The following is a 25,422-nucleotide window of genomic DNA, read 5'->3' as shown; positions in this document are numbered from 1 at the left end:
TGTATGTAAATTTATCAATAAAAGAAGTCAAAAGCTTGAAGAAGGGATTGCATCAGTTGCAATCATAATTCATGGCTACAAAGAAATGAATGATTGTTAAGTACGGCCAAGAAATCTTCTTACACTACAATTGTTCGTTAAGGTATTTGGACTTTGGAGTAGTACAAGTATATTTAATTTTTTTTTTACGAATTTAATTTTAATGTACTATTCGTATAAAATAGTTTTATATCACTTGATGTCACGTTATAAAAAATAATTACTATTTTATTAAATGCATGAATAATTATTTAAAAAAATATATGTAATTATATAACTATATAAAATATTTTATACTGTGAGTACATAAAATTAAATTTTTTTCACTAATAATTATGCTACAAAAACATTAGTTAAAGTGACTTATTTTGAATAATTTTTTTAAAATTTTGTGCAAATTTTTTTTTTATAAAATAGAGGCTTTTGAAAATCAAAAGTTTAGTTTTTCAATATAAAATTGTTACATTTAACACCTTAATTAATAACTAGTGTCACTCGTACACTTGTTTTTCTCTAAAAAAATACTATCTGCTTACAAAAATTAATCACTGTATATTTGTATATAAATATAGATTGTTTAGTTTATTTTTAATATACATTTTGTATAATTGACTGATTTTTGATATATAAATATTATTTTTTAAATATTAAATGTATATTTTTTTATCATTATTTTTTGGTCGATAATTATAAAAAAATAAAGACTTAGATGCAATTATTTTTACATAAAATTAATAATTAAAACTGTTAAATAATTTAATAATTTTTAATTATTAATTTTATATAAAAATAATTATTCATGAATTTCTACCTTATAGAATATTAAATTTGTAATAATTGGATGATCCAATCATCTAAGTGTTCGCAACACTATCATGTGACTATGTGAGGATATTATGACGAGAGTATTCACCTACAAATAAATAGATTCGCCTTTGTTAATTATTATTATTTTTTAAATAAAAAAGAGAGGGAGAGGAGAGAGAAAGGGATAGTGAGAGGGCCAGATGGGAGTTAGTTTAACAAGAAGAGAGAGAAAGAAGAAAAAGGAGGGCAGCATCCAAGTTTGACTCATGACTCATCTCAGCTAATGATCCCATATAATATAAGAGAAGGAAGGAAGGAAGGGTTGTTGGGCAACACCATCGAACTACCCACTCAACTGAATCAACCATTGCATTTGCACAATTCACAAACAATAATCCCCAATTTGGAGTCGCCCATAATTGAATTGAATTGAATTGAATAGAGAGAGAAAGGAGGTGGTAGCTACGAACTACTACTACTGCTACTTACTTACTTAGAGAGAGAAAGAAGGTGTGGGTTTCGGTGGCTGGCAGGGGCAGGTTCCACGTGCTACCTTCATTCAAGAGACCCACCAAAGTCTCAACCCAATACCAAACCTAACTCCCTTAAACCACCTTCTTCTTCTTCTTCTTCTTCTTCTTTCTATTTCTATTTCTCTTTCTCTTCTGCTCTGCTTCTTCTGCATGATCATCTCTTCTCTTCCCTTAATCACTTCTCACCCTCCCAAATGCTTCCCTAACTCCCACCAATTTTCGTTATTACCAAACTCCACAACGCAAAAATTCCTCATTTCTTAACCCACACACTCCCATCACTGAGGTCTGTCCTCTCTCTCATCCATTTCTTCATTTTCTTTTAGTCTGTTTGAGTTTCATTACTTGATTTCTTTCTGTGTTATGATTTTTTTTTTCTCTCCTCCCACTCAAAGCTTGACCCTTGAGCTGAATTCTGATTTCTTTATGAAGAAAAGGAACAAGCTTTTAAGTTTTATGCCCCTATTTTATGCAGTTTGTTAAGCCGATAAAGTAATTGGCTCTTTTCCTTAGGTGGTTGGTTCACACTTTGTTTTTTGTGGTATCTCAAATTGCATGTTCTTGGTGGGTTAATTGATTAGAAAAGGTGGGTCTGTTATCATTGGATGATTGCTTCCTTTTATTCTCTTTTTATTGCAATTGAGAGCTTTATTTGGCTGCTTGTATCTTGCAGAGAAAGTTGCTGTATAATGAACGGTTTTGTAATAGAATTTTTTCACGTTTGGAATTATTTACTAAATGAGTTCACCACATCATTCACAGTACTAATGCTTGCAAAATTGAAGTGTCTAACTGAGTCCAAATATGGTTGACCAAACAGAACCTTTCAAATTTCCAACCCAATTTCGTTAACTTGGTCTAAACTTAGCATGGGCTTTCTATTGCTTAATCATATGCTTTATATTGAGTTTCTCAGACTTTATTCGCTATGCACTTTACACTGTGTCATCCAATTAGATGCTTGCATTTGTATAACTTTTTGAGATAATGGATGCATGTGGTAATTGAGATGAGATATATGTGTAATACCTTTTTACACTCAGGTCATTATAAGTAAATCCAGTTTCTTATATAGAATAAGTTACATAAGGACTTGTAAAAAAATTTACCTGTATTCTATTTGTGATCAAACACTATCAATTGATAAAAAAAAGTGTAATTTATAAATGAGTTTAAATTTTCAAATTTCTTCAGCTTCTGGTAATCTAGTTTCTACTGTGCAGCACATAGGACTTAAATAGAAGGAGAAAGAGAATGGCTGGTGTTGGGCGTGGAAATGGATACACAAATGGTGTGGTACCTAACAGGCACCCTGCTACAATATCTGAAGTAGATGAATACTGCAATGCACTTGGGGGAACAAGGCCAATTCATAGTATATTAATTGCAAACAATGGAATGGCCGCAGTCAAGTTTATACGTAGTGTGAGGAGCTGGGCTTATGAGACGTTTGGTACGGAGAAGGCTATCTTGTTGGTTGCCATGGCTACTCCAGAGGACATGAGAATCAATGCAGAACATATCAGAATAGCCGATCAATTTGTCGAAGTACCTGGTGGGACCAATAACAATAACTATGCCAATGTGCAGCTTATTGTAGAGGTGTGTGAAGTTTATTTCACAAGATTTTGTTCTTCAAAAGTAATTGCTGAAGCAGATTGTGTTATGGAAAGTTGAAGGTTTCAAATGTTGTCAAGAAGAAACTATGATTTTGAATCTCCCCACATGAATCTAGACATGAAATTGTACATTGGGTATGTTTGGTTCAAGCTGAAATGGGATGAAAATTTTCATTGATGAGCTACATTTCATCCATGAAAGCTTTCATCTCACTTTTACCCTCTAACAAAACATACCCTTAATGACAATATTTGTTGCATACTTTATTTATTTCTGTTGTGTACTTGTCTACAGTCACTGCAACTTGTTCTTGATTTTTTTCAGTGACTGTGTGTAGTAATGATATTTTTAGCTTATGTGATATACTTCTAATGTCTGCTGACTGGTATGCGATATATATTTCAGATGGCTGAGATAACTCGGGTTGATGCTGTGTGGCCAGGTTGGGGTCATGCATCAGAAAATCCTGAGCTTCCAGATGCATTAAAAGCAAAAGGAATTGTATTTCTTGGACCTCCAGCTGTATCTATGGCAGCACTGGGAGACAAAATTGGTTCATCATTGATTGCTCAAGCAGCAGAAGTGCCAACCCTTCCATGGAGTGGTTCTCATGTAAATTTCATTCCCCAGTGATCGTGCCTTTATTCTGTCCCGTGTGTTCAATTTATGAGTTTAAATTTTCTTCTTATAGGTGAAAATTCCTCCCGATAGTTGCTTGGTTACTATTCCTGATGAAATTTACCGGGAAGCATGTGTTTATACAACAGAAGAAGCAATTGCCAGTTGTCAAGTTGTCGGTTACCCTGCAATGATCAAAGCATCTTGGGGTGGTGGTGGTAAAGGCATAAGAAAGGTTTGCTTCTTGTGTGATCAGTAGAGGCATTTTGGAAATCATATAAGATTTTTACAGTTATTCAGTTAATCTTGCAAGCTGATTTTTGTTCCAGGAGTATATGAAATATTTGCTTAAAGAGAATTGGATAAATACCCTTTTGAGGAACTTTGTCGTAACCTTACTTTTGTGTTCTTTTTCTGGCAAAGTTTAGAAAGTAATCATCACAAGGATGTTTCAGGTTCATAATGATGATGAGGTAAGGGCATTGTTCAAGCAAGTCCAAGGTGAAGTTCCGGGCTCACCTATATTTATAATGAAGGTTGCCTCCCAGGTTAGACAAGCCGCTGAACTATAATTTGTTTGATCATGATTCTTGGATTCTTGATCATATTCTGATGGTATAATTTCTTTTTTCCAAATAGAGCCGACATCTAGAAGTCCAGTTACTTTGTGATCAGTATGGAAATGTTGCAGCTTTGCATAGCCGTGATTGCAGTGTTCAAAGGAGGCACCAAAAGGTTTGGAAGTTTCATGTTTTCACATAAAATTGCTGGGTGAAATGAATCTAACAAATGACCTAATCACATTTCTGTAACAGATTATTGAAGAGGGTCCCATTACTGTAGCTCCTCCACAAACGGTGAAACTACTAGAACAGGCAGCTAGAAGGTTGGCTAAATCTGTAAATTATGTTGGGGCTGCTACTGTTGAGTATCTTTTCAGTATGGAAACTGGCGAGTACTACTTTTTGGAATTGAACCCTCGACTACAGGTCTTGTACTTAAACCTTCATTTTGGTCCGCGCTCTTATGACTTGATTAATACTCCTTTTGACTTTTGATTATGATGACATATTGTACCTTTATGATTATGCTTGAAACTTTGCACTAACACCCATTTGAGCTTAGCTATTTACTCTTTGAAAATGCTTCTGTATGTTTTTATAGTTTATGGATGTATGCAATACTTAAAGTCATTTCTTCCTAATTTTCTTATCCTTTATATGTTCATTTTAGTTTTCCCTTATATATTTAATATTGACTGACTGTTTTGCATTTGATTCGCATATAGGTTGAGCACCCTGTTACTGAGTGGATAGCGGAGATAAATCTGCCAGCAGCACAAGTTGCAATTGGGATGGGTATCCCTCTTTGGCAACTTCCTGGTACAACTTCAGATAACTTACTATTTCTTCATTTTCTTCTTGTTTGCCCAATTGCTTGAGGTTTGATTTCTGTTTTCTTCTATGCGTCTCATTTTACAGAGATAAGACGTTTCTATGGGGTGGAACATGGTGGGGGGAATGATGCTTGGAGGAAAACATCAGCTTTGGCTACCCCTTTTGATTTTGACAAAGCACAATCCACAAAGCCAAAAGGTCACTGTGTGGCTGTGCGAGTGACAAGTGAGGACCCTGATGATGGTTTTAAGCCTACAAGTGGGAAAGTGCAGGTTAACTACTACATCCAGTGGCAATCTTATCCCTTGCTTTGTGAATTTGATATTGTGTACTGAGTTAAAATATTTGTGCAGGAGCTTAGCTTTAAAAGCAAGCCAAATGTGTGGGCATACTTCTCTGTTAAGGTAAATCTCTACTTCTTCACATTCAGCTGTTCATTTGATGTTGAGGTACTGACCGAATTTTGTTGAATTATATGCTTGCAGTCTGGAGGAGGAATACACGAGTTTTCAGATTCTCAGTTTGGTAAGTAATATCTGTTAGTTAAATCAATAATAGTAAAGAATAATCTTGACCTTCATTTGTCCAAGATACCAATTATGAACTTGAGTTTGTAAATTGATACATGGTGAATGGTGAATTTCTAACTTCAGTGTATCAATTTTCTATAAGATGCTTTCTTTCATTTTTGTTCATGTATTTACTATCACCTTGTCTTTTAATTTCTAATGTCTTGTTCTTCACCTCAGGGCATGTTTTTGCTTTTGGAGAATCTAGGGCTTTAGCTATAGCAAATATGGTTCTAGGGCTGAAGGAGATTCAAATTCGTGGAGAGATTCGTACCAATGTTGATTATACCATTGATCTTCTGAATGTAAGTTACTCTCTCATGATGACAATGTATAAGAACTAAGAAAATTTTGAGCACACACAAGTGACACTGGTACATGGTTTCACAGGCTTCAGACTACAGAGACAACAAAATTCACACGGGATGGCTGGACAGTAGAATTGCGATGAGGGTTAGAGCAGAGAGGCCTCCCTGGTATCTTTCTGTTGTTGGAGGGGCCCTCTATGTAAGAAAGTTTTCTTTTCACTTGTATATTTCAGTGAGTTCTTGTTAGTTACATATAGTGAAATTTATGATGTGATTTTTCCAATTAATGCAGAAAGCTTCTGCAAGCAGTGCAGCTCTGGTATCAGACTATGTTGGCTATCTGGAAAAGGGACAAATCCCTCCCAAGGTATTGTTTCTAAATGGGAGAAATGAATAGTTCATAGCTCTAGCTCCTTTCTTAGTAATATCAATACTAATTTGAGTTTATAACTATGCCAGCATATATCTCTTGTGCATTCTCAAGTGTCCTTGAACATTGAAGGAAGCAAATACACAGTATGTATTGTTATAGTTGTCCATTTGATGGACATTCTCTGTAGTTTCCTTTTATTCCACCAGAGATCGTGGTCAATTTTGTAATTCCCATATTGTAAACAATTACTAGATTGACATGGTACGAGGAGGGTCTGGAAGTTATAGATTGAGAATGAATCAATCCGAAGTAGAAGCTGAGATACATACTTTACGTGATGGAGGTTTGCTGATGCAGGCAAGTATTGTTCTCTGAACTGCAAGTGTATCTTTTTATTCATTCTGCACATCATAAACTTCAATTTGCATGATGCATCTATAATTTCTGTATATCTTGGGGTTGCATGTTGTACAAAACTTTATCATCAATTTAGTCAATGTCAGTGTTTTATGCTTGACATCACTATAAGTAATTTGTCCTTTCTATATATATTGGATGTTGAAGCTATTAACTGGTAGTTCCTACTTATATACAGTTGGATGGAAACAGTCATGTTATATATGCAGAGGAAGAAGCTGCTGGAACGCGCCTTCTAATTGATGGAAGGACTTGCTTGCTTCAGGTATATGACTTGTTTTGGCTGTTGAAGTTCTATCCTTTTTCCCCCTACTGTGAGGCGCGTCTCAAAAACATTTATTTTGGCAGAATGATCATGATCCATCGAAGTTAGTTGCAGAGACACCATGCAAGCTTATGAGGTATTTGGTTGTAGATGACAGCCATATTGATGCTGACACACCTTATGCTGAAGTTGAAGTCATGAAGATGTGCATGCCACTTCTTTCACCTGCTTCTGGGGTTATTCATTTCAAAATGTCTGAAGGTCAACCGATGCAGGTACATGGTGCACCGCATTGAACGTTTAATTGCAAAATTTAAAGATGGGTTTAAAAAAACACTATCTTTTGTAGGCTGGTGAACTAATAGCAAGGCTTGATCTAGATGATCCTTCAGCAGTAAGAAAGGCAGAACCCTTCAATGGAAAATTCCCAGTCCTGGGCCCACCCACTGCAACTTCTGATAAAGTTCATCAGAAATGTGCTGCAAGCTTAAATGCTGCACAGATGATTCTTGCTGGTTATGAGCACAATATTGATGAGGTGGGTAAATTTTTACAGTGAGTTGTTTAATATTGAAATTTGACTCTTTTTACAGGTTGTCATAATCTCTTCGCCATTGATAGGAAATTTTTTACCCTTATTATTCTTAGACTTGTATATGCATGTCTAGTTAATGAATCTGACTTCTATCTCAGGTTGTGCAAAGTTTGCTCAATTGCCTTGATAGTCCTGAATTACCTTTCCTTCAATGGCAAGAGTGCTTTGCAGTTCTAGCAAACCGTCTTCCCAAAGATCTGAAAAATGAGGTAAAGTGAAACCCTGGTGGCTTTTCCTTCTGATATTACTTCTAGACAGTGACCTGAGCTGGCCTTGCCTTTGTGGTTTGTCAGTTGGAATCGAAATATAAGGAGTACGAGAGGATTTCAAGCTTCCAAGTGGTTGATTTCCCTGCCAAACTTTTGAAGGGAATTCTTGAAGTGAGTTCCTGTCATCAAATTCCTCATTTTGATAAACTTCCTTTGGATGTGAATTCATGATGTGTATTTTAAACTGCAGGCTCATTTGTCCTCATGTCCCAACAAGGAAAAAGGGGCTCAAGAAAGGCTGATTGAACCTCTGTTGAGTCTTGTGAAGTCCTATGAGGGTGGAAGAGAGAGCCATGCTCGTAAAATTGTCCAATCCCTTTTTGAAGAGTATCTTTTTGTTGAAGAACTATTTAGTGATAATATACAGGTTAGTATGATGATTTCAATCGTTATGCAGGTATTGTATTTGTAAAACAATCTGTTAATTTTGTGCCTTATCCTAGTAAGGGCTAGAGTGAGGCTTCTTTTTCTGTGTGATATTAGAACTTAAAAGCATATGTCATTTGTTGTTTCTCCACCCTATTACTTCTAATTTTTACACTCACAATTGATCATTTTAATTTTTTCTGTTATCTATATCAAATGTTTACTTATCTCGTGGTGTTGTAGATAAACTCCTCTTTGGTAACTTCATTTTCCCTGCTTGTTCCTACAAGAGGCTTATAATACAAAAAACTAAATTAGAACAAACCAAGCAGCTCTTCTAAAATTAAAGATGTCTTATCTATCATTTAATTTTTTAGAATATTAATAACCTTTACCCTTTTACCTGATGTCTAGGCTGATGTAATTGAACGTCTCCGTCTTCAATATAAGAAAGATCTGTTGAAGATTGTGGATATAGTTCTCTCACATCAGGTATAAACTTTTGCAACATACTCAGCTTGAGAGTTTTGCTTCCTTCAAGTCATGTTACATTATTATGTAACTATATTACTAACTACATTCATTGGTTTCAGGGTATCAAGAGTAAAAATAAGCTGATACTACGACTAATGGATAAACTGGTTTACCCCAATCCTGCTGCCTACAGGGATCAATTAATCCGCTTCTCTCAACTCAACCATACTAACTATTCTCAGGTTGGACATTACCCTTGGATATTCTGCTCAAGCTGAAAAACAAAGTTCTATGTTCTTCATCTTGTTTCATTTTCAGATGTCAAATTGTTTCTTCTCCAGGGAAGATTTGTGAATATAAGTTATCGGCTTACTGCTCCGTATTGAGGAATCAGGATGATACTTTTATCTTCTTTGGATCTTTTTTAGCAGATTCCTTATGTGTAATTATCTTGATGCAGTTGGCCCTTAAGGCAAGTCAATTGCTGGAACAAACTAAATTGAGTGAACTTCGATCCAACATTGCTAGAAGTCTTTCTGAGTTAGAGATGTTCACTGAGGATGGTGAAAATATTGATACTCCCAAGAGGAAAAGCGCTATTAATGACCGAATGGAGGACCTTGTTAGTGCTCCTTTGGCAGTTGAAGATGCTTTGGTGGGTTTATTTGATCACAGTGATCACACCCTTCAAAGAAGGGTTGTGGAAACTTATATACGCAGACTCTACCAGGTATTTCAGCTTTTCTATCGCTATTTGATCCTTTCATTGTTTTCTTGCTTGTTAATCTTTTGTTCTAGGTGAGGGTAGAATGGGGTTATCATATGCTTTTCTAATTTTTAATATCTGCTGTCAGCCATATCTTGTCAAAGGGAGTGTCAGAATGCAGTGGCACAGATCTGGTCTTATTGCTTCATGGGAGTTCTTAGAAGAGTACATTGAAAGAAAGAGTGGGGTTGAAGACCAAATGTCAGATAAAACGCTGGTGGAGAAACACACTGAGAAAAAATGGGGCGTAATGGTTGTAATTAAATCTCTTCACTTTTTGCCTGCAATTATCACTGCTGCGTTAAAGGAAGCAACCAATAATCTTCATGAAGCAGTTTCAAGTGCTGCTGGTGAACCAGTTAAGCATGGTAATATGATGCATGTTGCATTAGTGGGCATCAACAACCAGATGAGTTTACTGCAAGACAGGTACTGTTACAGTAACTCCTTCTATATGTTAAATTGTTGATGCAGCAATTAGGCTCTCTCTCTCTCTCTCTCTCTCTCTCTCTCTCTCTCTCTCTCTCTCCTTTATATAGATCAACTATTAGTATCCTTTTTGTTGAAGTTCCTATTAGGACCTACAATATCTTCTTGACAAGTTACTTTTTTGTGCTTTGTAGTGGTGACGAGGATCAGGCTCAAGAAAGAATCAATAAGTTGGCGAAAATACTAAAAGAAGAGGAAGTAGGCTCCACTATACGAGGTACTGGTGTTGGAGTAATTAGCTGTATCATACAGAGGGATGAAGGGCGTACCCCGATGAGGCACTCATTTCACTGGTCAGCAGAAAAGCTCTATTATCAGGAGGAACCTCTGTTGCGTCATTTGGAACCACCGCTATCCATTTACCTTGAATTGGTTAGTTATTTCATGGCTAAAGTCCCTTATCTACCCTAGAAGGTAGAAAAGAAACAATTTCCACTTCTATGCTTGATCATTAACTCAACATTTTTGTTCCTTTAGGACAAACTTAAAGGCTATGAGAACATACGGTATACTCCTTCTCGAGATCGTCAATGGCATCTGTACACTGTTATGGACCAAAAGCCTCAACCTGTTCAAAGAATGTTTCTTCGAACACTTTTAAGACAGCCAACCACAAATGAAGGATTCTCTTCGTATCAAAGGACGGATGCAGAAACACCTAGTACCGAATTGGCTATGTCCTTCACTTCAAGGAGCATTTTTAGGTCCTTGATGGCTGCAATGGAGGAGTTGGAACTTAATTCACACAATGCCACTATCAGACCTGAACACGCTCATATGTACCTCTATATTATACGCGAGCAGGAAATAAATGATCTTGTGCCTTATCCCAAGTAATTATGGCTGCATACTTGTCTATTTAGATTCTTAACATACGATAAATAAGTTTTTGTCTGTCTTACACTTGGATGTTAATTCCAGGAGAGTTGACATAGATGCGGGCCAAGAAGAAACAACAGTTGAGGCAACCTTGGAAGAACTAGCACATGAAATCCATTCATCGGTTGGTGTAAGAATGCATAGATTAGGAGTTGTAGTTTGGGAAGTCAAGCTCTGGATGGCAGCCTGTGGACAGGCAAATGGCGCATGGAGGATTGTTGTAAACAATGTGACAGGTCATACATGCACTGTACATGTAAGTCCTAGTTTAAAAGGAAAGCTTTCCTGCATAGCACAAAAATTCCCTGTGACAAGAAAACTAAGTTTCGGCTTCCGTATTAACATAATTAATTGAAACTTCTTGGGTAAACCTTGTAACTACAAACCAGAAGACGGTTCTGTTAATAATGAAAAAGGAGTATCCTCCATATATTTGATAAGAGATACACTAGTCAGCTTATAATTGTTAATTTCATAGTCCATATCCTTTTATTAGTTTTTAGAATAATGAAGCATGTGATAGATAGAATTCATGTACCAGCAGTTCATCATTGAGTGTCTGGGAATCTGCAGCAAGAACATATTTTATAGACAAAGCTCTTTGGGTAGGGAAAATAGTTAGAACTCAGAAGCATGACCCTCTTTAATGTTGGACTCGTTTTTTCTTTTCTTTTATTTATTTATTTAATATTTTAAATCTTCTTAGTATCAATATGGAAGTGACCAACCATTAGTGAATTAAATATGTGACCTCAATTTCACTCTTCTGGGTGGACTGGTTACCAATAAATTCTCTTTCTTGGCTATTTCTGCATTGAAGGGATAGTAAATGAAGATTATTAGTATATTGACTTGATTGCCAATTTACTTATTTGCAGATATACCGAGAAATGGAAGATACCAATACTCATAGAGTGGTATACAGTTCAATCACTGTAAAGGGTCCACTGCATGGTGTACCTGTGAATGAAACTTATCAACCTTTGGGAGTTATTGATCGAAAACGTCTATCAGCAAGAAAGAACAGTACCACTTTTTGCTATGATTTCCCCCTGGTAAGTGCTATTTAATGGATAAGAGTTGAAATATGGGACTGCTCCTTTTAATGACTAGATCAAGAAACAAATCAAATTATATTTGCTGAGGATAAATGCTTCGTGCAGGCATTTGAAACAGCCTTGGAACAGTCGTGGGCAATCCAACAGCCGGGATTTCGAAGACCAAAAGATAAAAATCTGTTAAAGGTAACAGAGCTTAGATTTGCTGACAAAGAGGGTAGTTGGGGTACTCCTCTTGTTCCTGTGGAGCATTCTGCTGGACTCAATGATGTTGGGATGGTAGCTTGGTTTATGGACATGTGTACCCCCGAATTCCCATCCGGAAGGACAATATTGGTTGTAGCAAATGATGTGACATTCAAGGCTGGTTCTTTTGGCCCTAGAGAGGATGCATTCTTCCGTGCAGTTACTGATCTTGCATGTGCAAAAAAACTGCCTTTAATTTATTTAGCAGCAAATTCTGGTGCCCGTTTAGGTGTTGCCGAGGAAGTCAAAGCCTGTTTTAAAGTTGGTTGGTCTGAGGAGTCCAACCCTGAGCATGGTTTTCAGTATGTATATTTAACACCTGAGGATTTTGCTCGGATTGGATCATCTGTGATTGCACACGAGCTAAAGCTTGAAAGCGGTGAAACCAGATGGATAATAGATACCATTGTTGGGAAAGAGGATGGCCTGGGGGTTGAAAACTTGAGTGGTAGTGGAGCCATTGCTGGTTCCTACTCAAGGGCATACAAGGAAACTTTCACATTAACATATGTGACTGGTAGGACTGTTGGAATAGGGGCTTATCTTGCTAGGCTTGGAATGAGATGCATACAGAGGCTTGATCAGCCTATAATTCTTACTGGTTTCTCAGCACTAAACAAACTTCTTGGTCGGGAGGTATACAGCTCTCACATGCAACTTGGTGGACCTAAAATCATGGCTACTAATGGAGTTGTACATCTTACAGTTTCAGATGACCTTGAAGGTGTTTCTGCTATTTTGAAGTGGCTTAGCTACATTCCTTCTCATGTAGGTGGCTCACTTCCCATCGTAAAGCCCCTTGACCCTCCTGAAAGACCAGTGGAGTACTTACCAGAAAATTCTTGTGATCCTCGTGCTGCTATTTCTGGAACTTTGGATGGTAATGGAAGATGGCTCGGTGGAATTTTCGACAAGGACAGCTTCGTGGAGACACTAGAAGGATGGGCAAGGACAGTCGTTACAGGAAGGGCAAAGCTTGGAGGAATCCCTGTGGGGATTGTTGCTGTAGAAACACAGACAGTGATGCAAATAATACCTGCTGATCCGGGCCAGCTTGATTCCCATGAGAGAGTTGTTCCTCAGGCTGGCCAAGTGTGGTTCCCTGATTCTGCTACTAAAACAGCCCAAGCAATAATGGATTTCAACAGAGAAGAGCTCCCACTTTTCATTCTAGCAAACTGGAGAGGCTTCTCTGGTGGTCAGAGGGACCTTTTCGAAGGAATTCTCCAGGCTGGTTCGACAATTGTGGAGAACCTTAGAACATACAAGCAGCCCATTTTTGTATACATCCCAATGATGGGTGAACTCCGTGGTGGAGCATGGGTTGTCGTTGACAGTCGGATCAATTCCGACCATATTGAAATGTATGCCGACAGAACAGCTAAAGGAAATGTCCTTGAACCAGAAGGGATGATTGAGATTAAGTTTAGAACAAGGGAATTGTTGGAGTGCATGGGTAGACTTGATCAGAAGTTGATAACTCTGAAGGCAAAACTTCAGGAGGCTAAGGACAAGAGGGACACCGAGTCCTTTGAATCTCTACAGCAGCAGATTAAATCTCGCGAAAAACAGCTTTTGCCTCTGTATACCCAGATAGCTACCAAATTTGCTGAACTTCATGATACTTCCTTAAGAATGGCTGCTAAGGGGGTAATAAGACAAGTTCTGGACTGGGGTAACTCGCGCGCCGTCTTCTACCGGAGACTGTACAGGAGAATTGGTGAGCAGTCACTTATCAACAATGTGAGAGAAGCTGCTGGTGACCATTTGTCACATGTTTCCGCCATGGACTTGGTCAAAAACTGGTATTTGAGTTCCAACATTGCCAAAGGTAGAAAAGATGCTTGGCTGGACGATGAAGCCTTCTTCAGTTGGAAGGAAAATCCATTGAATTATGAGGATAAACTAAAGGAATTGCGTGCACAGAAAGTGTTGCTTCAATTGACAAACATTGGTGACTCGGTTCTAGATTTGCAAGCTCTGCCTCAAGGACTTGCTGCTCTTTTAAGCAAGGTAAAACACTTCAAAAGAATTCTTGTTTCCTTAACTGTTAATTATCACCATCATTCATTTAATTATTATTATTTTTATTTAAGAGTTGAAACGTTTATATGACATGTAATTATAAAATGTGATGCAGTTGGAGCCATCGAGTCGGGTGAAGTTGACGGAAGAACTTCGAAAAGTACTTGGTTAGAACTTAGAAGTTAGAAGGCAAGCATACCTGCAATCGTAGTTTCACTGTTTAGTGTTTACTACGTTGATGGTCGCATATATGTATCCATTTTATTAGTGCAATCCGTTGGCTATGTTGTATCATCCCCTGCTTCAAAGTGTATATGAGAGATGTTGATAGCTTTGTAATTTTAGTCTGGGAATGGATCACAACCAGCACCACCAGATTCCTTCTATTTATTTGCTGGTTAATTCATCCATGTCATGTATCTCAATAAATTTGTAATAATTTGTAACATTTATTATTATCAACATCATTATTTATTATTATTCTTGAATAAGAAAAGTTTTGGTCAATTTATATTAGCATGTCACGTTGCCAATCTGCTGCTTTTTTAATCCACTGTGAGTGCAGTTCAAGTGAACACCGTAGGCGTTGCTACCAAGTCTCATTGAAATTGATGGGCATAAATTTGACCATCATGGAGCTGCCAATTCTTAAACCCGTCACCGACGTCGGCAATTAACCGCTCTAAGCAATGAAGGAAAATAGATGAATCTTGCGCTTTATTCAATAATGAATATAAAAAATGAACATCAACGTTTTATCAGTGAGACACTGGACGCTTCATTTTTTCTCTTCTTTTACGGGACTTCATTTATACATTGAATATTAATTCTAGTAAAACTATTTTTTGGTTCATTACGAGGGATTAGTATTCACCAGAGAGCCTGTTGTTTTGGTCGACAGGCCCAAGAGACAGAAATTATTTCCTCTGGTGGCAGAATACAAATACAAAGAAAGGGATGAGCCGGAAAAAGAAAAAGAAAAAGGGAAACATGATTAAAAAATAAAAAAAAGCCATGGGGGTACACCGGGATACAGGCCCAGATGAACTTAACTTGATATAGAGTCATACAGAATGGAGGGGATATGTTTAAAACATCTCTATGTAGTTCATGTGAGCCTTCTATTTACCAATACAGAACTTCCCAAATATATTTGATAATACTTCTTCAGATATATCTTCTCCACTTATCTGTCCAAGGGATAATGCAGCATCCCTCAAATCAATTGTCCAAAAATCTAATGGTAGTTCCTCCTTTATTGACGATTGTAACCTTTCAAGAGCTTCCTTGGTCCGAACAAGTTGTTCACATTGTCTCTGAACCATACAATTATATCAGAACAAATGAACAATGCAATCACATCCTATCTTTACCCCTCTTTTATGTGTGTCTGTGTGCTTGCAAATCTTAGGAAAAAGTCACGTAGTAGAAAAATATTGGAAAAAAAATGCATGCAACACTTGGTAAAAGAGGTATATCCTCAACCTTCACCTCTAGTTCAATTCAAACAAATATAGATACATGATCCCAGCACTCTCCCATGCAAAAGGTAAAAAGAAACATTTAAAGCTAAGACTTTGGGAATTGTGAGAGAACCAAAATGGTAAAGTACCTGATTGACAGTCCATTGGCGACCCCCAGAAGGAATGGCATCAAGTCCCACAAGCTCTAGTACTGCCCTCTCTAGGTCTTGTAATCCTTGACCGGTAACAGCACACGTAAACACGCGTTTACTGAAGATATCATGACTCTGACATCCTCTGTCCCAATCTGTCTCAGCGCGTGGATTGCAATCTATCTTGTTGACCGCAAGTATTACTGGGATCAAGGATCCAGTTGAACTCTAATTAAAGAAAGATTTTAATAGGATGGAAAACAACGCAGAAAGATTTAGTAAAGACTGAAAAACAAACAAACAACTTTCACTTTCTAAACAGAATGACAGACAATAATCACACATATCAATCTTAATGCCAAAAGAAAGAGATCCGGTATAATTTAATATTATAATGTTTCAGGGCCTTTATCCCAGAATCAGAGTGTGTCAATAACTCAATATTTATAAGATGGCCAAGTTGTGTTTGCCAGTTTTTCATATGAATTCTGAAACGATATTAAGAAAGTGGTAACCTGTCTAGTTCTATGCTAGCCAATGTTTGTGCCAAAATTTGCGTTATCCAAATCTTTCTTCCCCAAAATAAAAATGTTTTATTTCTATCTATATCAAGATAAATACTAAATATCATGAACAAGATAGGAAGAAAATGAAGATAGAGGATTATAGGGTAAAACCTTAGCAGACTGAATCCTTTCTAGAAGTTTGGTGTCTTCAGAAGTCCACCCTTCAACAGCACTCACAGTCATGATAATTAGATCAGCACCCCTAGCAACAGCTTCTGATCTCTCTACACCTGTTAAGGGAACAGAAATAAATATCAGTACATGGAGAAATGAGTTCAAGTAAGAAGAAAAATACCGACATCCATGCACAAGATTTATTGCCATAAGACGAAGTCCTTATCCCTAACTGATATCCTTTACAAACTTAAGACTTATTCCAGTGCTCCAGTAATCCATACACTAATCATAACATAAATCAGTCTCTTTGGTGGTGCAAGATAAAAACTTAAATTTGCGTTGATCTAAAAGGAAAGAAAACCTCACCAATCTTTTCCACAACATCATCAGTGTCCCTGATTCCTGCAGTATCAAGAAGGGTTATAGGGATACCATTGACACTGACACTTGCTTCAATTACATCACGAGTGGTTCCAGCAATTTCAGTAACTATTGCCCTCTCACTCTGCATGCTACAAGAACACCATGCTCAATAAGTTAAATAATCAAAAAGTTAAATAATACAGTTAGATGATCATCAAGTTATTATCAGGGAAAAAAAACGTGACTCATTTCACGTTAGTTGCGACCAGCTAATTGTGTCCCAACAAATTTTACAAAAGCTTGTTAATCTTGGTAGCAAATTCAAGTCATGAGAAAACTCGAGAAATGGTAGTATATTATATTTAGCCTTCCTAGGTGTGGCAAAGTAGCCTTGACTTTTCAATCTCTCATTGCAAGGTTAATACCTAGACCGAAGATTCCATAAATGAAACAAATATCAAAATTAAATTATTTAATATTGCATCGATAAAATGACAGGACTTACTTTGCTCCATGCATTTAGAAGGCTTGACTTGCCAACATTTGGACGGCCAACAATTGCTATCTACAAGAAAACCATATTGAAAGAGAACAATATTCAGCAACTATTACAGTTTGACGAAATTCAAATGAATATGGACGTAGAAAAGTTGTCTTCATTGAAAGAGAACAATATTCAGCAACTATTACAGTTTGCAATGGACTAATACAAAGGCGTCATTCAGATCATACCTGTAATCCAGACTGCAGAAGCCTGTCGTAATTTTCTGCCTCCAATGCACTCTCAACATCTTGCGACATGCTATGAATTTTATCCATAATAATATTCAAATCCAAAGGAGGCATCTCATCCTCAAAATCTAAACGAGCTTCAATCTCAGTAAGCAACTCAATGCACTGCATTCTCAACGATCTTACAAGAGAGGAGAAACCACCCTATCCAAGAAGAAACATTTTTGTTTTTTTTTTTTTGGTTAAATTTCAGTATAATTTCCCCAGCAGTCAAAAGTAACAGATATAAATACCAAAACCATTAAATGCAATTACACAAGCCCATCTAACAAAGAAATTATTACATGCTCAAGAAGCAGCACCAGCTAGATTACGCTCTACATAATAAGAGACTGTAAAATGTCCAAGCTAGTGATAATTTCTATCCTCAACTGTCGTTCTATAATTGAATGAGTACAATTTAGTTGGTGCTCCTTGAGAGTTTTAGAATTTCTCCATCTAATATCTAACACTAACAAAAATGCACAATCACAAACACATTTTATTGCATTGCAAAATCAAATCAAACCAAATTCGAGTTAGACATGCCTGGATTCCGGCCAGTGCTGCATCTGCAGCAGCCACAGACTTGGCGGTAATCAACCTTCCAACATTCTCAGCTTGTGATAGATCCAACCGACCATTTAGAAACGCACGAAGCGTAAACTCTCCTTAAAAAAAAACACAATGAAATTTGGAACACAACTCTACTTCAGACAACAAAAACATTCATTAATTGCAAGCATTGCTCCAATTAACTAACTATCACAGTAAGAAGTAAAGTTGAGAGGGAGAGAGAGAGAGACCTGGCTGAGCAAGTGTAGCTCCAGCTTCCAAGCAAGTTCTGAGAACTCGGCGCAGACACACTTCACTTCCATGACACTGAATCTCAACAACGTCCTCGCGCGTGTAAGATTTTGGCGCCAGCATCGGCACCGCCAAAACCTCATCGATCACATTTCCCTCCGAATCCAAAACGACTCCGTACTCCACCACGTGGCTCATCGGTTTCCAATCATTGTTCTTGCTCCTTTTGGCGGGTCGAAACACTCGACCCGCCACGGAAACCGCAGAAGGACCTGAGAGTCGAACGATTCCGACGGCGCCAGGTGGACCTCCCAACGACGTTACTATCGCCGCGATTGTGCTCCCTTTCTCAACTACGTCGCTTGGAGTAACGTTTCTCGCCACGCGCTCGTCTCTGTTGAGCAGCAGCGCGTGGTTCTCTGGACCTTTGGAAGTTGCGGTGGCGTGGAGTTTGCGAGGTTTAGGGGAGAGAAGGAGGAAGTGACACGTGGCACGGATGGTACAGAGTGCAGGCATAGATGTGCGCGGTGGCGGAATGAGGCAGTTAATGTGGCGAAGGAGAACCCGGAGGGCGGGTAAGTGCGCCATCACTGCGTTTGGTTTTTCTGAGGCTCGTAACATTCGTTATCTGCATTCTCCTGTGATTTGTCCGTACTCACACCCGGATCCTCAATGAGGCCTGGCCCATATAAGGCCCATGAAATAGTTAAGGCCCATATCTAGGCAATTTGGAAATTTTCATTGTATTGACTATTGACCCAGAACATCATTATCATCAATGTAGATTTGTAGTAGCATGAAAAAAAACCATCAAGTCTTAAAATATCAACATGATGATGACAGGGAGTCAAGGAAGTCATTCTTGTATCTAAAGACTGTAGGAGTAAAGATTAAATGAGAGGCTCGTTTCTTCTTCAACGACACATCTTTAGTAAATTGAGCTTTGCTTTCAGTCGTTTACCTCCTTTCCCCTCATTAAATGATAATAAAGTCAAAACACAATGTCACTGGAAAATTTCAAAGGAAGAACGTTTGTCTTGTTAATGATTGAGCATTAAGACTAATGTGTTTGAAGTATTGAAATGCTTATATGTTTTTTAAGTAGTAATTTTTTGGGTATATCTTGAAACATATAATTCCATGAAAGGACCTTCAAAAAGTAATAAATAATCATCTAAAAGTAAATATTGGAACTACTATTTGAATGTGCATTTGCATTCACCATTCCCAAGTCCCCACTACCTGGACGTTTTCCGGTGTTCATACATTCCCCCATTGAAGCCCCGGCCCCCTCTTAATTTTTTAAGACCAAAAAGAAAGGCAACATAATAATAAAATATTAAAACAGCTACATAGTACAATATTATTATTATTACCAGCACCATGCACCAATTGAGAAAGGTGCATTCTATGGTGCCTATTTATATTTGCCTAACTTATTAAAACAAGATAAAAATTAATATTTAAATTAAAAATATAAAAATAAATGATTTTTTAATATTTAAAATTTACCATATAATATAAGTTCGGCAATTTCGACACCAAAATTATAGGCACTATAAAATTTGCCATTGAGAAAATGGTTAAAGATTTGTTACAACTTTCGTACATTCAGTGTCTGAATCTGACATCAGACATACTTTTTACCTCTTTTTTTTCTTCTTTTGCTTTTTACGAAGCCTGCTTGAATTGTATGTATGAATCTGGCGTTGTTTTGCCTCTTGGTTCATTCAAGAGCCAAACATTATTTACATATCCAGCATCCAATGCTTAACGTTCCTAGCACCAAGAATCACAACCACCAAATGGTAGAAAAAGTAATACATAATACAGAAAAAGAAAGTAATTACTTTTCAGGGAGATTACAGAGAGTGAGAGATGAACAGCTTCCCTTTTACTGAAAAAAAAATACACTTTTCCCTCTCATTATACAGACAACTAGGTTAGATTCCTATGGTTTTGTTTCTCAAGCAAAAAGAAGGGAAGGAGTTAATGCTTATTAGAGTTATTTAATGATTTTACATCTTATACTATACTTGTGTGCATGTATATGTATTTGCCCACTTTAGGATAAGGATATCCATATCATATAGCACTAACTATCAGATAGGCCATTATCATCTACCCACTTTATTATTTCCTTTTTTTTTTATTAGTGATGGACCATCTCACTCACTCTTGATCCTATAGTTGACTATAGCAGAAACCACATTGGCCTCTCTTCTCTTTTAACATTTCACATTTGTGCATGTCCCATTTCAGTTTCCTCTCTCTTCTCTTCTCTCTGTTTGAATGCAAAATTGAGATCATTGTTCATTGTTCTTTCATGGGTCCTCAGCTAGCTTTGGAGAACAATATGCAACTGCCTCTGCAACTGTGAGGAAGATCTTGTTCTCACCAATCATGTTTGCAAGCTTTGATGTGTAAATCTTGTCAATCACCACTGGGCCAGGATTTGCCAGAACAAGCTGTGTCCAAACAAAGAAAAATTAAAGAGACTCCTTTTGGTAAGATACTAGTTGTCCATGATAATATGTTCAGCTTGAATTATTGTTGATTTCATTTGTTTCATATAGCAACCATAATATATAGTTTGGTTACCTCAACATCTCTCTTCTCAAGACTTCTGTGTAACTCTTCAAGGGCATGGATGCCACTGGTGTCTATGTCAGTAACGGCTGCACAAAGAACACAAAGTATAAGTTAGTTAATACTTATAGAAAACTAACAAACCAGAACAGTATGTTCTTGCTTGACATAAAAATCAGATAAAAACCAAGGTAGAGAATAGAGAGACTCTCACGTGACATTTCAACAATCAAAAACTGGATTCTTGTTTGGTAATCTCCTTTTCCTTGTTCTTCTTCATCCATCAACCATCTTAGTATCCTGCAAGAGAGAGATCGCATCACTTTCAAATCCTTTTGTAGATTAGAAGAGGGATATTAAACAATGTTTATGCAGAATATGTCAATTTGAAACAAAGAAGGACCACATCTTCTACCTTTCTTTGACATAATTGGAGTTGGAGAAATATATTGCAGAATCAACTCTCACAATAAGTACACCTGGAACCTTACTAGCTTCTGGGTATTGATGGATGTTTCTATACACAGTTGTTCTAGGAATCTTCCCCAAAATACAAGTTCTAGGCCTTGTAACTTGTAGTAGAATCTTTGCAAAGGATATAGAAACCTGCCACAAAAATTGACCAGTAGAAACTACTTCACATTTTGAAAGCATAAGATAACTAAGCATACATTAATTAATATTTAGTACTTACAGCAATTAGAAGTCCTATCTCAACAGTGGCAAAAACAACACCAAAGAATGCTCCCATGCAAGCAACAAAATCAAATTTATCAATCTTCCAAATCAAAATAGCTGCCTGATAGTCCACAAGGTTGATGACAGCAGAAATGATGATTGAAGAAAGAATGGCATTTGGAGTGTAATGGAAAAGGGGAGTGATGAATTCCAGGGTTAAGAACACAACTACAGACATCACAATATTAGATACTGCAGTTTGACAACCAGCCATGAAATTCACTGCTGACCTAGAGAAAGAACCTGAAAGCAACAGAAAGATAGATTAGAATCTTGCACTTCAATGATGAACCACAAAACAATACCATAAGATGATTATAATCCTTATTCTCTTTTATATTCCAAAGTCCTTAAAGAAAATAGTGAAGAGTGATAGACTCATTTCTCCCCTATTTTGATTTATTAGTAGAAGCAAACAGTGGATAGTTATTGCTTAGTTTTTCTTTCCTTTGGCTCATAATATTTATCACTTTAGTTATTTCATGAAGTTGAATTCAAGCTTACCAGTTGCAACATAACATGAAGTCATTGAACCTACAACATTCATAGCTCCTAATGCTACCATTTCTTTGTTTCCATCCAGTTGATAGTCCTTCACAGATGCAAATGTTCTTCCAATTGCTACAGCTTCCTGATAGCAGAAATGCAACGGTTCGATTGGAATATGGAGGAATATAAACTTTTCAAGAGAGGTATACATTAATGTCAAGATTTATTACTTACAGTTAGTGCTATCATGCCTGCCATGACACCAATTCTAAAACCTTTCCCAAGGTAGTCACCGGTGAAATATATTTCTTTAACAGATGAAGGATTGATCCCTTTTTTAATGTTTCTAACCTTCACATATAAATAGACACATATTTAGTTCTGCTGCATTTATAGTCATTCTTGATTCTGACTCCAATCATATGAATAACACAGGGTTCTATCTATTTTACTTACAATTTCTACTCCATGTTTATCTGCACGTGTTATGAATACAAAAAAAGTGGACAAGATAACACATATCAATGGGGCAATTGCTGGCACCCAGAAGAACTTTTTATTCTTCTTTCCCTGATCCACATAACAGAAAATGATGAGAGGATCATTACAATCCTACTTATAGAATTAAAAGAACAAACAGCCAAAATTAATAGGTTTAATGTCTTTACAATGAATTTGGCAAATAGAAGAAAACCCAAGAAGCTTGCTCCAATGAGTATAGTTTCCCAATTCCACTGCAAGATGTTAGATAAATCAATCAGTTTCATGCATGCATAAGGAAAACACTAATTAGAAATTGTTGTTTAGGCAGGACTTATTTATAAGGAGCAGTGATAGATAGAATAACCCATTTTTTCACTTGTATATCCTTATTACTCCATCACCATATAGGTGACTCAATATTCTTTATTTAGTAGGAGAAACACTCTATTATCTCGTAACACAGTGATTAGTCTATGAATATACAATAAGTACGTCTTATTATATATCATTGGCATGTGTATAAATAATCCTATATTATTGTTTGTCTGTGTGCGCACGCACGCGTGAGAGAGAGAGAGAGAGAGACATACTCCATGATGGGCTGTGGAGACTACTGAATGCATCACATTGACAATATCAGTTTTTTTTGTGAAATTTTTTGTTTGAATCCCAAGAAAGCCCTTAAGTTGTTGAAGGGCAATGGTGATGGCAGCACCCCCCATAAAACCAACAATAGCTGCATGGGACAGGAAGTCAATCAAGAATCCCAACCTGAAAACAAGAGAAAAAATCATCATCATATGATGTTGTAAACCGTGGAATCTTCATTTGCTTAGGCAAAGGTAAATACAAATTCCCTTGTATATGATACCTGAAAATCCCAAGTGTTGCTTGAGTAATCCCAGCAAAGAAAGTGGCTGTGAAGGCAAGTCTCAGATATTCCTCTGGATGTGTAGTAGGATCAATCTCATTACTAAGTGAGGTTCCCAACAAGAGAGAAACCACTGCCACTGGTCCTATTGCGATATCACGGGAGCTACCCATGACAGCATAGATTAGTGGTGGAACAAAGCTTGAGTCTGCAAATGGCAACACAAAAATCTCAGTCCAACGAAAAAAAGCAAGGTAATCAAACCAAAGAGTTTAGATGAATTCATAATTTAGTAAAATCGACTCAAGTTCGATTTGAGGACCTAAACTTATAAACTCCTAAGTTAACTTAAGAGTTAGATATTTTTGGACAAGCTAAGAGACTTACACAGTCCATATTCTGGTTGCAACTTTGCAAGCTTGGCATATCCGATATCCTGTTTTTTTCAAGTCAATTATTAAGAAAAGTGAACTTAAAATATCTTCAAGTGAAAAGCACAAATTCATGATCTTAGTAATGAAAATTTAGTACCTGGGGAATGCAAAGACTCGCAATAGTTAGGCCAGATATAAGATCTCCTCTAAACTTCTTAAGGTTATAACTTCTCCCCCAGTTGAGTATGGGGAACAAGGCCTCAATACCGAGGACGAACTTTCGCGATTTCGGTTGGTCCTTGAAGGATCTTAGAGGATCATCAGCAAAGAATGTCTCCTTGATGGTTGCCTTGAATTCTTGGAACAGGTTCTGTCGTGGAGGAATTCCCACTTTGTGCACATATGGTGGTGCCTGTTGTTGGCCTTGTGATGAAGATATTGAAAAGCTTCTCTCATCCATCTGTTTTGTTTCAAGGTTCTCTTCAGCTGAAGCACCCATTGAAGACATTAACAATAATGCCCCTTCACCTATACAAGGTTATTATGTTGCATGCAGTTTATCAATACATAACACAACCAGATGAAATATAATGTATGCAAAGTTCTGAGATGTTTCAACTTTTAACCCACCTGAATGGAACAAGTGTAAGCTGAAGGAAGCTTTGATTCTGGAGTAGGAGCTGTGAAGTTATGGGATAATATAACTCCAAGGACTGTGATAAGTCTAAGTCAATGTTATCAAGCTGAAACAAGCAGAAACATGAAAATATTAATGTGTGAACAGAGATATCATACATGTCACAGTCAATGCACTAATAATTTATGCATAATTTTCAACTCCTTTGAATTGTAAGTACCTAAGCTAAAGTCATATGGTCATCAAGCAATCTCATAATAACTGTAGTAGCTATGAGAAGAATAATGAATTTATAGATTAAGAGGGAAGAAGACTGTGTAAGGAGCACATTTTGTAGCATAAGAAAAGGGACTAGAGAAAAATTAAATAATGCATAGGAGGACAATCAATAATATTTAAAAAATGTACTTTAGGGAGAAAAAGAACTTAATTAAGTTTAAAAGTTCCATTAGAATAATATATTATATGGAAAACAATTATTTTTTTAGTGAGGAATATGATGCTTTGGTGTAACTGATCAAGACAAAGACTAAAATAATTTTGGAAAAGAATCAAGAGAAAAAAATAAGCTGACAATTCAGTTATACTAAGAGAAGCCAAGTTGTGAGCATTTTTACCCAATGAACAAGTGTAATAATCTTAGTCTTTGCCTCTTATTTCCAATGGCATAGAAAAACACTGATATACAAAAGTTATCTGAATATATATCACTTTCTATCGAACTTTAAAATAGTGATGAATTTAAATCCTAGTATAGAACATCTCAATCTCAGAAAAGAGATATTAGAAAGGAATCAAATGCTTTAAACATAAAGAAAATTCAAACAAAGAACCTAAAAGTCCATTCCTTTGAAATAGTCCTCACAAAAAATCAAACAAACCCGTGCTT

General features: G+C 36.8%; 3 protein-coding genes and 1 long non-coding RNA gene across 9 annotated transcripts; 2 read left to right on the top strand and 2 right to left on the bottom strand.

The window, feature by feature from the left end:
• The first annotated feature begins 960 nt into the window (after nt 1–960).
• LOC112764263 (acetyl-CoA carboxylase 1) lies at nt 961–14,620 on the top strand. Of its 3 annotated transcripts, none has more exons than XM_025809816.3 (33): nt 988–1,665; nt 1,893–1,965; nt 2,603–2,981; nt 3,405–3,611; nt 3,691–3,852; nt 4,073–4,165; nt 4,257–4,352; nt 4,433–4,606; nt 4,906–4,999; nt 5,099–5,286; nt 5,368–5,418; nt 5,500–5,539; nt 5,764–5,888; nt 5,974–6,090; nt 6,184–6,258; nt 6,351–6,407; nt 6,517–6,621; nt 6,860–6,946; nt 7,030–7,221; nt 7,296–7,484; nt 7,640–7,750; nt 7,835–7,921; nt 8,001–8,177; nt 8,591–8,668; nt 8,770–8,892; nt 9,111–9,380; nt 9,505–9,845; nt 10,040–10,277; nt 10,383–10,738; nt 10,827–11,040; nt 11,663–11,839; nt 11,948–14,101; nt 14,229–14,620. In XM_025809816.3, the coding sequence occupies exons 3-33, from the start codon at nt 2,634–2,636 to the stop codon at nt 14,283–14,285; spliced, it is 6,783 nt and encodes a 2,260-aa protein (XP_025665601.1). In that variant the 5' UTR covers nt 988–1,665; nt 1,893–1,965; nt 2,603–2,633; the 3' UTR covers nt 14,286–14,620. The 3 variants fall into 3 exon arrangements, with proteins under 3 accessions (XP_025665599.1, XP_025665601.1, XP_025665600.1); XM_025809815.3 differs by having other exon boundaries at nt 990–1,665; nt 1,855–1,965; XM_025809814.3 differs by lacking the exon at nt 1,893–1,965 and having other exon boundaries at nt 961–1,665.
• A 464-nt stretch (nt 14,621–15,084) lies between these two features.
• On the bottom strand, nt 15,085–19,008 carry LOC112764264 (uncharacterized). Of its 3 annotated transcripts, none has more exons than XR_011875682.1 (8): nt 18,352–19,008; nt 18,095–18,216; nt 17,507–17,710; nt 17,280–17,339; nt 16,778–16,916; nt 16,406–16,524; nt 15,726–15,931; nt 15,085–15,429 (listed from the first exon to the last, which is right to left on the bottom strand). XR_011875682.1 is itself a non-coding variant. In XM_072223596.1 (8 exons), the coding sequence occupies exons 1-8, from the start codon at nt 18,971–18,973 to the stop codon at nt 15,235–15,237; spliced, it is 1,689 nt and encodes a 562-aa protein (XP_072079697.1). In that variant the 5' UTR covers nt 18,974–18,996; the 3' UTR covers nt 15,085–15,234. The 3 variants fall into 3 exon arrangements, 2 of the variants coding, with proteins under 2 accessions (XP_072079697.1, XP_025665602.1); XM_072223596.1 differs by having other exon boundaries at nt 15,726–15,956; nt 18,095–18,213; nt 18,352–18,996; XM_025809817.2 differs by having other exon boundaries at nt 15,726–15,956; nt 18,352–18,995.
• A 1,150-nt stretch (nt 19,009–20,158) lies between these two features.
• LOC112764260 (sulfate transporter 1.3) lies at nt 20,159–24,404 on the bottom strand. Its single transcript, XM_029294535.2, has 13 exons — nt 24,054–24,404; nt 23,910–23,958; nt 23,523–23,730; nt 23,242–23,422; nt 22,837–22,902; nt 22,625–22,738; nt 22,403–22,519; nt 22,184–22,310; nt 21,636–21,922; nt 21,357–21,547; nt 21,156–21,241; nt 20,954–21,030; nt 20,159–20,820 (listed from the first exon to the last, which is right to left on the bottom strand). The coding sequence occupies exons 1-13, from the start codon at nt 24,402–24,404 to the stop codon at nt 20,677–20,679; spliced, it is 1,998 nt and encodes a 665-aa protein (XP_029150368.1). The 3' UTR covers nt 20,159–20,676.
• Nucleotides 20,678–24,844, top strand: LOC114925692 (uncharacterized). Of its 2 annotated transcripts, none has more exons than XR_003183073.2 (3): nt 20,678–20,859; nt 22,263–22,371; nt 24,264–24,844. It is a non-coding gene; the product is annotated as an uncharacterized lncRNA (long non-coding RNA). The 2 variants fall into 2 exon arrangements; XR_003815133.2 differs by having other exon boundaries at nt 22,263–23,776.
• The last annotated feature ends 578 nt before the right edge of the window (nt 24,845–25,422 follow it).

Source organism: Arachis hypogaea, chromosome 17 (assembly GCF_003086295.3).
Source record: "Arachis hypogaea cultivar Tifrunner chromosome 17, arahy.Tifrunner.gnm2.J5K5, whole genome shotgun sequence".
Classification (NCBI taxonomy): Eukaryota; Viridiplantae; Streptophyta; class Magnoliopsida; order Fabales; family Fabaceae; genus Arachis; species Arachis hypogaea.
This window is presented reverse-complemented; position numbering and strand designations above follow the sequence as displayed.

Excerpts from the sequence above, each read along its gene's own strand:
- LOC112764260 (XM_029294535.2), bottom strand. The coding sequence starts at position 24,404 with ATGTCTTCAATGGGTGCTTCAGCTGAAGAGAACCTTGAAACAAAACAG. Across the intron at positions 21,548-21,635 it reads AGATAGGACTTCTAATTGCT|GTTTCTATATCCTTTGCAAA; the intron begins GTAAGTACTAAA and ends TTTTTGTGGCAG. Across the intron at positions 20,821-20,953 it reads TTGAGAAGAGAGATGTTGAG|CTTGTTCTGGCAAATCCTGG; the intron begins GTAACCAAACTA and ends GTTTGGACACAG.
- LOC112764264 (XM_025809817.2), bottom strand. The coding sequence starts at position 18,973 with ATGTTACGAGCCTCAGAAAAACCAAACGCAGTGATGGCGCACTTACCC. Across the intron at positions 18,217-18,351 it reads AGCTACACTTGCTCAGCCAG|GAGAGTTTACGCTTCGTGCG; the intron begins GTCTCTCTCTCT and ends TTTTTTTTTAAG. Across the intron at positions 16,525-16,777 it reads TGATGTTGTGGAAAAGATTG|GTGTAGAGAGATCAGAAGCT; the intron begins GTGAGGTTTTCT and ends TTCCCTTAACAG.
- LOC112764263 (XM_025809814.3), top strand. The coding sequence starts at position 2,634 with ATGGCTGGTGTTGGGCGTGGAAATGGATACACAAATGGTGTGGTACCT. Across the intron at positions 5,287-5,367 it reads CTACAAGTGGGAAAGTGCAG|GAGCTTAGCTTTAAAAGCAA; the intron begins GTTAACTACTAC and ends ATATTTGTGCAG. Across the intron at positions 10,739-10,826 it reads GATCTTGTGCCTTATCCCAA|GAGAGTTGACATAGATGCGG; the intron begins GTAATTATGGCT and ends TGTTAATTCCAG.